Source organism: Stegostoma tigrinum, chromosome 10 (genome assembly GCF_030684315.1).
Source record: "Stegostoma tigrinum isolate sSteTig4 chromosome 10, sSteTig4.hap1, whole genome shotgun sequence".
Lineage (NCBI taxonomy): Eukaryota > Metazoa > Chordata > Chondrichthyes > Orectolobiformes > Stegostomatidae > Stegostoma > Stegostoma tigrinum.
In genome coordinates, this window is record NC_081363.1 from 67,581,105 (window position 1) to 67,593,826 (window position 12,722).

The following is a 12,722-nucleotide window of genomic DNA, read 5'->3' on the forward strand; positions in this document are numbered from 1 at the left end:
GTGAAAGTTGTTGGTGAAGTAGATGAACTGTTCGAGCTCGCATGGGAGCACGACGTGGCGCAAATACAGTCATCAATGTAATGGAGGAAGAGGTGGGCTTTAGGGCCAGTGTAGCTGCAGAAGAGGGATTGTTCCACATAACCTACAAAGAGGCAGGCATAGCTTGGGCCCATGCAGGTACCTATGGCCACCCCCTTTGTCTGTAGGAAGTGGGAGTAATTGAAAGAGAAGTTGTTGAGGGTGAGGACGAGTTCAGCTAAGCGGATGAGGGTGTCAGCGGAGGGGGACTGGTCCAGGCAGCAGCTTCCACCCCTCAGTGATCGAGAACGCCCTCGACCTTGTCTCCCACATTTCCCGCAATTCCTCCCTCACACCCCCTTCCCGTAGTAACAACCAAAACAGAATCCCCCTCATCCACACATACCACCCCACCAACATCCAGATCCAATGCATCATCCTCCGACACGTCTGCCATCTGCAATCCGACCCCACCACCAAAGACATTTTTCCCTCTCCACCCTTACCTGCTTTCCGGAGAGTCCACATTCTCCGTGACTCCCTTGTCTGCTCCACACTCCTCTCCAGCCCCACCACACCCGGCACTTTTCCCTGCAACCACAGGACGTGCTACATCTCCTCCCTCACCCCCATCCCAGGCCCCAAGAACACATTCCACATCAAGGAGATGTTCATCTGCATACCTGCTAATGTGGTATACCGTATCCGCTGTTCCAGATGTGGCTTCCTCTATATCAGGAAAACCAAATGGAGGCTTAGGGACCATTCTACGGAACACCTCTGCTCAGTTTGCACTAAACAACTGCACCTCTCAGTCGTGAACCATTTCAACTCCCTCTCCCATTCCTTAGACGACATGTCCATCCTGGGCCTCCTGCAGTGCCAGAATGATGCCACCCGTAGGTTGCAGGCACTGCACCTCATATTTCGCTTGGGATCCCTGAAGCCCAATGGTATCAATGTGGATTTCATGTGCTTCAAAATCTCTCCTCCCCCTACCACATCCCAAAACCACACCAGCTTGTCCCAATGTCCCTAACCTGTCCTTTCTTCCACCTATCCCTGCCTCCCACCTCTCTCCCCACCCCCATCTCCTACCTACCAGCCTCATCCCAACCCCTTGACCTGTCCATCCTCATGGACTGACTTATCCCCTCCATAACTCTCCACCTTCACTCACCTTTACTGGCTCCACCCCCGCCTCTTTGACCTGTCTGTCTCCTCTCCACCTATCTTCTCCTTTATCCATCTTCTATTCGCCTCCCCCTCTCTCCCTATTTATTTTAGAATCTCCTTCCATTCCCCCATTTCTGAAGAAAGGTCTAGGCCTGGAACGTCAGCTTTTCTTCTCCTCTGATGCAGGCTGGCCTGCTGTGTTCATCCAGCTCTACACCTTGTTATTTCATCAATTTTATTGTCACTCGTAGGTGTCGATCCTCCCCAAGTACATTGCCCCAAGGTTATTTTACAAATGTCAATGCAAATGTCACTCAAGAGTGTGAACTACAAGATCAGAAATTCCAACCTTTTCCTCTCAATAATCATTCTGTTTGGGAGGAACTAAGCTAAATGCAAGTTTTATGGAACTTTTCTTTAGTTGCAAGCCTGTAAGCATTAGCCATAATTTTCCCTTATGAGATTGTGTATTCCATGGTGATGAGAAATGGGGACTTCTTTTCCTCAGAAGTGCTCCTGAAGACGATAAAGTTTTCATGACCGATGAAGTGAGTCAAGAGAATGATTTTGTGTAAAGAGAATGCTTGGAGATTTGGAAAAGTTGGTTTATTTTCACCAGTAATGTCTAATGATAGGTAAGCGTAGAATCTATGATAGATAATCACCTGCGTTAAGATGGTGTATGTAATTCTTAGTGACATCAGGTTGGTCAACCATTATGCAGTCCATCTGTTTTCCTTTTACTTACACTCCATTGGGTCTGTGATAGGCAATCAGTTCCATATCGTATGCTGTCTGCCACTGTTTAAACTTTAACATTCATCATGATTAATTGTAATTTATATCTATTTAATTTAAACATATAAAGAATAAGTCAGTAGGTTTTAATGTCTTTGATCTCTCTCTAACAAATGTTCCTACAACTGTTACAGATCCTTCCCTAACAATTATTGGGACAAGTTTGTTAAAAGAAAGGTAAGTATTTAAGTTGTTAACTGAGGCAAGCAGAGTCTGAACCAGAAAATGTCAATGATAACAATGAATTCAACATCAAACTAAACATGAAATAAACATTGAGGGAGAATAATGAGAAAAAATTCAGAAACAAGACTGCATTTTGTAACATTTCCAAAGACATTTAAATTCTGCTGGAAAATGTCCCCATGTAAATGTAAAACAAAAAATAGTATTGGTGTGTTGTTTGATAGTAATTCATAGTCCATTAACAATTTATTTACACTAGAATGGACAATCCCTAACATTTCAAATGATTTTAACATGCATTATCGTAATAGCATACAATTTCTGTTTGACCAATGTATATTAGAGCCCATTGTCTCAGTGAGATACTAGCATAGTGCAGCTGCTGAATGAGCAGAACACTCCAAGAATAACTTGCCGACATACACTTTAGTTAGATATAGGTGGTTGCTCAACATCACTGTTGAATTTACACGTTAATAAAGATGAGCACTGAAATCTTCGCCATTATTTTTACTGCAAACTCTGTTCAACATCCTTTGGCCTCTTTGTCTTCAACTTCTCCACATTGATTCAGCTGGCAACTTAATCTTTTTCCTTCCATCTGAGGACCTTTCTTATTCTTATTTTCCTTGCTCTTCATCAGTGAAATTATTCACCTTCTCCAATTTTTATTTTGTATTCAACAGGCCTGTTCCACCACATTATGAAGTGAACTAGGACACTTACAATTTTAATTGTAATAGTTTCTGTAGGTTTGTTGAATTTATCATGAGGATGTTTCAGTGTAGCTGTATGACTTTTTTGTTTTAATTAGGTTATTAACAAATATGGCGATCTTTATGGGGTTGAACGTATTGCTGAGCTCTTGGGCGTGGACAGAAGTGCGTTAGATTTTAGTCCCATCAAAAAGCCCCCAGAGCAAGAAGCAACACTAATATCGTGGTAAGTGATATCTGTTGCCATTTGTAACTCTTAACTCATGGAGAAGAAATCCAAAAAGTGATTTAGCATACAGAACAAATAGACTGTTCTCCTAATTTATCTTTCAAATAATGTGGGAAATCTGTCCAAATGTGATAAATGGAGAGATGCATTAAGGTACTTTATTTTCAGTTTGTTTTAAGCACATGGAAAAGTTGTATGAAGGGAGTTTTTTTTAATCATTCCATAATCTTATCCTAAAGTGAAGTCAAACTGACTGGTGCATTTCAGTTGTCCCATGCTACTGTGTTGAACTAATGGATCCAGGCAGCCTGGGATCAATTATTATGGGATTCTTTTTTGTGAGCAGTAGTATTAGACTTGCACTTGCTTTTAGACTTCCCATAAGTTTTGCGAGGCAGGTTTGTGTCAGCCGGAGGCGCAAACAGTGCAATGTACTCTACAGCACATCCAGGGCCTGTGAGAACAGGAGATGCAACTACAATCAGGCTAAAGAGGTATCAAGGAACAACAGACAGTGTCATCCAGAGAGCACCAGCTTGAATAGTGAAGTAATTATAAAAGCAGGGACTGGCCTGGACTGGTTGAACCAAAGGGACTGTTTAAGTGTTGTGTGACTCTATGGAACCAAAATAAAATAAAAGACGCAGAACAGAAAGAAATTGTGATTAACTTGTTAAATACTGATTCAGCCTCATTGGAGTATTGTGCCAATTTTGGCCATTGTATGTCAGGATGACTTTACAGGGTTCTATAAAAGATTTATGAGAATTGATTGGAGGGTGGCAAGTTTCAATTATATGAATAGATTGAAGAAGCTTAGAGTTAGTTTCCTTAGCAGAGAGAGGGTTCAGAGGAGATTTGACAGTAAAGTTGAGGGTTCTGGGACAGAGCAAATCAAGATAAATTGTTTCCAGTGGTAACAGGTTGAGAATTAGAGGACACAAATTTTAGACGAGTGATAAAGGAACCGAAGGTGACACAAAGATAAACTTCATTATGCAATGAATATAGGATCTATACTGCACTGTCAGAGAGCATTATGGACTCTGATTCCATTATGGCTTTTAATAATGGCTTTCCATTATGGATTTACATAAGCGCCTAAAATAAAAACAAAAATGCTATGCAATGGAAATAAAGGAATGGTGTAGGATAAGTTAAACTGCACTGGCAGGGAGCCAATGTAGACTTGATGAGTCATGTGGTCTCTTTCTGTGCTGTGACCATTCTGTAATTCGCTAAAAAGATATTTATAGTAGAATTGACCAGTGATTTAACAAAAATTAGATTTAAAAAGTCACAAAGCATCATTCCATTTTTAAAAACGTACAATAATTCAAAGCAGAAGGAACCAGACTCTCCATGTAAAGAAGGTAATTTTCAGTACCAGAGAAATTTATTTCATAGTACACTACTATTATGCGAAGGATATTTAGGCTGGAAAAAAAACCTTAAGCTTTCTGGCAAGTTTAATGTATAAGTACAGGAGTCGTATGATTCAAATGCGGAACCAGTCAGTGGACTGTCACTTTTGTTCAAAGTGTTCCATATCTAACAGCAGCTTTCAGATTATTATGTTTAACCATGCATTTGCAGCTTGAAGTAGCTGTCAGTTTTGTGCATTAATAGCATTAGTCTCACTACTATTTTCACAGTGAGGTCTAACTCAGTGTGGCTTCAAGGCTGGGGAAAGCTACCTTCTGTTCTTGCTCCCAGGCAATCTCCAACCAGTAGTTCTGATATCTTAACACCAGATGTGAATTTTAATAATCTTAAAACTGTGTATGACTGTGCTGTCTTCCATGATCGATTGCTGTTAGGAATGGCCATTGTAAGAAACTGTACCAGATGTCCTACATCAGAAATTTACCCCAGCAGCAGTACAGATCACATTTATAGCAATTAGTATTATGGATTAATGATGAAGATTAATTTAATGTGTGGGGAAGCGAAAAGATGCCCTGTGCCCTATCTGGAGTCACCATGAAAACAGAAAATGTTTCTCTTCAAAGAAAATTTACAATTTGATCAAAATTCAAAATACGTTTGATCATTAAAAGTAGTCATTTTATTTTTGTAGGTTGAGTTCTATTGATATAAAGTATCACATCTGGAAGCTTGGAGTTGTCTTCACTGACAATGTAAGTTGAAATAAATGCAATCACTCATTTGACATGAGTATATATGACATAAGCATATATATTTCTATATACGCTCACCTTTCCCACTTAGTGAGTCAAAATACTTATGTATAAGTCTGAATATAATGTTTTTTTTTAATTCTCTTTACAAACTGAATGCAAAAAAACTGTGACAACATCATAGCTGTAGTGCTAATGACTTGTGCTCCAGATCTAACTGCAACCTTAACAGGCTAACCTAGTACAGGGACAATATTGGCGTCTACCCAATAATATGGAAAATTACATTGGAGTAAGTCCCCTCCACAACAGACAGAACAAGTCAAATCTGCCAAATACTACCCTATTAGAAAAATATCAGAATATATCATCTGCAGTATGATAAAGAGCACTGGCTCAGCAATAACCTGCTCACCAATGCACAGTTTCAGCTCCACCAGGGCTACTTGGCTCCTGACCTCATCATATCTTATTCCAAATTTGAACAGTGGAGTTGAATTCAAGAAGTCAGCTGAGAGTGACATTGATATATTATTTGACAGTGTGTAACCTTCAGGAGAGTTTACAAAATGGAATTTAATCCATTTAGGAGAAGGCCAATTCTCCACAGGTTTGAAGCTATAATATTGGCATCAGCCCAGCAATGAGGAAGATTGCCCAAATATGTCCTGCTCACAAAAACCAAGACAAATTGAGCCTGACCAATAACTGCCCTATCAGTTTGCTCTCAATCACCAGCAAAGTGAGGAAAAGGTTTGTCAATAGTATTATCCAAGCAGCACTTGCAAAGGAATAACTTGTTCACTGATACTCAACTTGGCTTCCTCTAGGGGCAATCAGCTCCTGTGCTCTTTATTGCCTTGGTCCAAACATAGAACATACAATATAGCACATAGAACATTACAGCACAATACGGGCCTTCGGCCCTCAATGTTGCACCGACCTGTGAAACCAATCTGAAGCCCATCTAACCTACACTATTCCATTATCATCCATATGTTTATCCAATGATCATTTAAATGCCCTTAAAGTTGGCGAATGTGGACAAAAGAGTTGAATTCTGGATGTGAGGTGAAAGTGACAGTCTTTAACATTAAGGTGGCATTTGACAGTGCATAGCAACAAGGATCCTGAACAAAACTGGACCCAGTGGGAATTGGGAGAAGTTAACCGTTAGTTGGAACCTTGTCTGGCACAAAAAAAAATGCATGATTTTAGTCATCTTAGAGCCAGAACATTACTGTAAGAGTTCTTCAGGGTCCTTGTCCTAGCCATCTGCAGCTGTTTCATCAGTTCCCTTTCCTCCATTATAAGGTCATGTGGGAAGAATTGCTGATGGCTGTACACTGTTCAACATGTTCACAGCTCCTCAGGTATTAAAGCATTCTATATCCGTATACAGCACACCATGACCACATCTAGGCTTTGATGCTAAGTAGCAAGTAGCATTCATGTCACACAAGTGTCAATGACAATGCCCAGCAAAAAAAGAAACAGATCATTGCTCCTTGACATTCAATGACATCACCATTGCTAAATCCCCACTGTCAACATAGTCGTGGTTACCATTGACCGAAACTGAACTGGACTAACCATATAACATTTGCTAAAAGTGCAAGTCAAAGGCTAGGAATTGATTTTGAGTAACTAACCTTCTGTGCCCCCAGTGCCAGTCCATCATTTATCAGTCACAATTCAGAGTGATAGAATGCTAATCACTTGTTTGGATGCGTTCAGTCCCAACCACACTCCGCAAGCTCGAATACCATCCAGGAGAAATCCCCCGCTTGACCCACCTACCAACATAAATGTTCATGATATATGCCACCAATGCTCGGTGGCCACAGAGTGTATCATCTACAGGATTAACTGCATTAACTCACTGGGCTCTGGCAGAATCTTCAGAGTAGACAACCTCAGTAACTTTGAAACACAAGAGACGCTGCCTCATGAGAAAATCATCACCTGCAAATTCCACTTTAAGTCATTCACCATCCTGACTTGGAACTATCTTGTTGTTGTCTCACTGTAGCTGGGTCAACATCTAAATGGTGTTCAAATTCAATCACTTCCTGATGATAGCAAAATTTTGTGGGTCAATTTCTAGTTGAAAAATTTAGATTTACTGAGGGAAGAAAACAAAGATTTGGTGATTCATCACCCTAGTTCCTGACTTCAGAAAGATATAGAAACTGACCTATTTGTGTTCCACACGTCTGGCAAGAAAATACAGCTGTGACCCAAGGAACTGTTATTTCCTTGCAATTGCCAAGGATTGAAATGTGATAGCAAGTTAATGTTAGCATTTCCTTAGACAGCAAATCGTGTCTTATATCCAAGTTGTAGGAATTTTTTTGTAACTTTATGCAAATGAAAATAATTTACTTATGGCAATTGATGCTTGCAAAATTTTGTAATTTAGCCAATATTTAATTTTATATTTTCTATTTATAGTCATTCTTGTACCTGGCGTGGTACACCTCCATGTCCATTTTGGGTCACTTCAACAACTTCTTCTTTGCTGCTCACTTATTGGATATTGCTATGGGATTTAAAACACTCCGTACCATATTATCATCTGTAACTCACAATGGCAAGCAGGTAAGAACTTCAGAAAAATCATGTCACCTGGTTTGCCTCAAGTTGCGAGAAAGGCATTCTGTCCAAATTAGTTCATTTACCCAGAAAGTGTATGGACTCCTATCTATTGCAGATTCTAACAGTTGCAAAGGTATTTGAGATTTGAGGGAAGCACAGTGACTTAGTGGTTGGCACTGCTGCCTCACAACGCGAGGGACCCAGGTTTGATTCTACCATCACACGACTGTATGGAGTTTGCACATTCTCCCTGTGTCTCTTTGGTTTTCCTCCAGGTGTTCCGGTTTCCTCCCACAGTCCAAATTTGTGCAGTTTAGGTGGATTAGCCATGCTAAATTGCCCAGTGTCCAGGATGTGCAGGGTATGTGGATGCTCTTTGGAGGGTCAGTGTTGACTCAATGGGCCAAGTGGCCTGCTTTCACGCAGTAGGAATTCTATGAATGTATGATTATTCATCTTCACTTCTGTATCTGGGAGGCTGTTCCATATTTTGATTATGGAAAAAAACAGCGTTGAAGAAGGCCATTCAGCTGTTTGTGCCAGTTGCTGATAGTAACAGTATGTTTTTTATTTTGTTACAATATGCAGATGATGGGCAAATACTTAAATGTTCAGTGAGCTTAGATAAAGGACTGTTGAGACACTGGTCAGAAGCAGATAAAAGTTAGGTTTATTCGCAGAATGCAGCATAACAAACATCGAGTTTCATACTTCACCAAATTGTTTAGAATCATTAAAATGTATCTAAGGAAGGATGTGCTGGTGTTAGAGTGAGTTCAGAGGAGGTTTATAAGAATAATCCCTGGAATGAAGGGCTTGTCATGTGAGGAGTGGGAGGGGACTCTTGGTCTGTCCCCAATGGAGGTTAAAGGATGAGTGAGATCTCATTGAAACTTACAGGATACTGAAGCCTGTACAGATTGGCCATGGAGAAGAAGTTTCTAGTAGTGGGGAGACTAGAGTATGAGGGCACAGCCTCAGAGTGAAGGGACAAACCTTTAGAATTGAGATGAAGAGGAATTTCTTCAGCCATCTCCTTGTTGCAGACCGTCGTGGAGGCCACATTAAGACAGAGATAGTTAGGTCCTTGATTAGTAAGGAGATAAAAGGTTATAGGAGAAGGCAAGAAAATGGAGCTGAAAAAACATATCAGCCATGATCAAATGGCAGAGCAGACTCTGAGCTGAATAGTCTAATTCTGGTTCTATATCTTGTTCTATATCTTACAACAGCTATCTCTTCTGTCAACAGAAGCATTTTGTCCATGTTTATGTTTTCAAAACCTTAATAACTTTGAATACCTCTGTTTAATCTCCTTAACCTCAACTTCTCCAAGAAGAACAAGCTCAGTATCTCCATTCACTGTATTTAACCGAATATCCCTATCCTTGGTACTATTCTAGTTAATATCCGTTGTAATCTCCTTTTACAAAGATTGATATCCTTTTTAAAGTGTGATGTTGGGAATGAACACAATACTGAAATTTGTGTCTAAGTAGTGATTTATGAAGGTTTAGCATAACTTGTTCTTGTGCTCTTTCGTTTAAGTTTATAAAGCCCAGGACAAAGTTATTTATTTTGTAACCTTGTTCTACAACCATTAAAGATTTCAATCCATAAACATTTAGCTCTCTCTGTTCCTGCATCCCTTTAAATTTCTCCATTTTGTTTATATTGCTGCCTTGAATTCATTTTTTGTAAAAAGCTTCATCCGTCACTCCTCTGCAGTACGTTATTTGGCGTTTTGCTGGTCATTTCGCCACTTGATGACATCTGAAGTCTGCAACAGTCCTACATATTGTACACTATTGAGTTGTGTTCCATCTGCGAACTTTGAAGTTGTATTCTGTGTACCCAAATTCAGGTCATTTAATATACATCATGAAGAAAACAGCTTCCATACTGAGTATAGGGATGCCACTGCATATTTCTTTCCAGCCTAAAAAGTACTGCTGATGGAGGGATAGTTGTTTTTGGGAAAACACAGTTTATATCTACTTCATTGTTTTTCCTTTAATAGATCTTATAAACATAGAGATGTTACAGCACAGAAAGAGGCCATTCAGCTTCATGTGTCAGTGCCAGCTGAATAAACTAGCTATCCATTTCATCACACTTACTTTCCCTACACATGATCCATAGCCTTGCAGGTAACAATGCTTCAGATGTAGATCAAGATTCCATGTAAACACATTGATGCTTTCCACTTTAACCGGAAACCAATTTCCTGAAACCAAACACTGTCTGGCGAAAAAAACGTTTTCTTCATGACCCCTCTAATCCTTCTGGCAATCACCTTAAATCTGTGGCCTACGATAATTGATCTCTCTGCTTAGGGAAGCTGTGAGACTACACGTTGGTAGACGATTTTCTAAATGTGACAAGCTTCAGAAACTGAAGCATAAATGGATTTCAGAATCCTAGTTCAAGGTTAGCTTGCAGGTTCTGTTGACAAATGCAAATGTGAGCATTCATTACAAGAGGCTAAGATACGAGAGCAGAGGCTGTGTAAGACTCTGGTCAGACTGCATTTGGATTACTGTGAGCAGTTTGGGGCCCCATATTTAAGGAAGGATGTGCTAGCATTGGGCCAGAATCTGCAGACTGACCGGCCTATACCTCACAACCTTTTGAATAAATGTTTGCAAACTCTCTTAGTTCCTCCCTTCTCATTATGCTTATTTTCACAATCCTCCTCTTTAACTAGAATGCCTGCATCATCCCCGTCCTTTGTCAAGACAGACACAAAATACTCATTTAGAACCTTGCTCACATGTTCTGCATCCATGTATGAGTTACTGCATACATCGCCTACAGACCCAAACTTCACTGTGGTCATCCACTTGCTCTTAATATACTGATAAAATATCTTTGGATTTTCCTTAATTTTACATGGTGAAAGCTGAAAGAGTTGTGGATCCTGTAAATCAGGAACAAAAACTAAGTTTCTGGAAAAGCTCAGCAGGTCTGGCAGCAACTGTGAAAGAAAAAGTTGCTCAGTTCCTGTGAAGGAAAAGGTTCTTCAGTTCTCAGGAAAGGTCACTGGACCCGAAACGTTCACTCTGTTTTTTTCCTTCACAGATGCTGCCAGACCTGCTGAGCTTTTTCAGCAACTTTGTTTTTGTTCCTGAATATATTTGCACATCTTCTCTTTGCTTTCTGACTGAGCACTACATATTTTTATACTCCATTAAGCTTCTGAGAAAGTTACAGTTTTTCAAATTGTGATTTGATTCCCTGATTTGTCTTTGCCAGGTATACTTCTCTTTCTTTAGGGGACCCTAGATTTGGCAGCACCACTTTTTCTGTGTGTGTCTGTACATGTCTACTACACTGCACCCATAGCACCTTGCAGTGGAATGCTACCCACTGATTTGTAACTGATTTTCCTTTAGGTATCTGTGTCCAGTCCATCTTTCCAAATCATCTGTAAACTTTGTAAGGTTTGCCTCCCCATCCCCAATTTACAACTTGTACTCCTGCTCTCTTTTTGTCCCTTTCCATAATGAATGTTAAGTCTGACTGTGGAGGCTGACTTTCGAAAATGAGTACTTGCCCAAATGTAGAGCATGGAAGAGAAGGTGTATTATGTGATACAGAATGTATATTTCTGCATGTACATTAAATTAAAGTTCTGACCAAATTCAAGTTGAGCCTTTCCTCTTGATTTAGTCAAGTACCTAGAGAAAACTGGCATTCCTTCATTTGAAAACATTGCTTCTTGTTTTGTGCAGCTTGTGCTGACTGTTGGCCTCCTGGCTGTCGTGGTGTACCTGTACACAGTGGTTGCTTTCAATTTCTTCCGCAAATTCTACAACAAGAGTGAGGATGAAGATGAACCAGACATGAAATGCGATGATATGATGACGGTATTTATTTGTGCACTTTGTCAGGGTGGTGAACATTCCATAGAAATCCAATTCCAGCAATGTAATATCTGTGTAGTCAGAACAAAGAGTTACGTTAATTTGCTCACTTATCTGTGATGCATAGAGTGGCACAGTTCATCTTTGTGTTTATAACAGAACAACTTCTTGCTGTGTTCATCCAGCCTCACATTTTATTATCTTGGAATCTCCAGCATCTGCAGTTCCCATTATCTCTGATACAACTTCTTGAAGGTCTTCCTCAAGTGGCTACCAATTCATTATTGAATTATAAAGAATATTGTTATTATTTAATCTGATTAAGCCTTCTATTGGTTTAAAGAAAGACTTGAATTTATGTAGCACGTTTCACAACAGATCATCCAAAGAAACTTAGACCATAAGAACATTTGACATTTTCAAGTGCCACATTTTCAGAAGAGAGTACTTCCAACTAAAGCACAACTTAGTAGCTCCATTGCTACATAACCTGGATTTACCTGTGAGCAGTCACATGCACATTTTAACTCCCACTCTGGAATACTAAACTTCTGTTTCCATTTTTTTTCTCCCTTTTCTTCCACAAAGCCCCTCCAGGTCAACTACTCTTCTCCTGTTGTCATCCCTCCTTTAATTTGTCTCCCTCCTTGATACCAAATCTTTTCCCCCAATCTTTCAATAGTTTTCATACTTCCTATACTCTGGCTGCAGTTGCAGACTTGACTGCCTCTTACATAAGCTCACTGATTCCTCCTTAGCCCTTCTTTGCATCCTCTGAAAGGCTCATCAAGGTAATTCAATGTTACCTGTTTGTGACGAACAACCTGAGTTCTGCTCTTGCCATTTTTCTCCTTGTTCAGGTTACCCCTTTGGCCCTCTGTTCTGCTTGACATTCATGAAATTGCTTAAGCATAGCCTGAACTCCAGCTTCAACCTCCAAGTCCCATACTCTCATCCAGGTCATTCCCCATGCACTACTCTTTTCTCTGGTCAC

The 12,722-nt window shown here is 40.0% G+C and overlaps 1 protein-coding gene across 4 annotated transcripts in view; it reads left to right on the plus strand.

Annotated features, from left to right (window-relative positions):
• The window catches only part of ryr3 (ryanodine receptor 3), a 369,427-nt gene that overhangs the window by 341,592 nt on the left and 15,113 nt on the right, over positions 1-12,722 (plus strand). For all 4 annotated transcript variants that reach the window (XM_059649213.1, XM_059649214.1, XM_059649215.1 and 1 more), the window contains 5 exons: positions 2,127-2,169; positions 2,993-3,120; positions 5,204-5,264; positions 7,719-7,865; positions 11,597-11,731. In XM_059649213.1, coding sequence (XP_059505196.1) covers positions 2,127-2,169; positions 2,993-3,120; positions 5,204-5,264; positions 7,719-7,865; positions 11,597-11,731 — 514 coding nt within the window. The remainder of the gene's footprint in view (positions 1-2,126; positions 2,170-2,992; positions 3,121-5,203; positions 5,265-7,718; positions 7,866-11,596; positions 11,732-12,722) is intronic.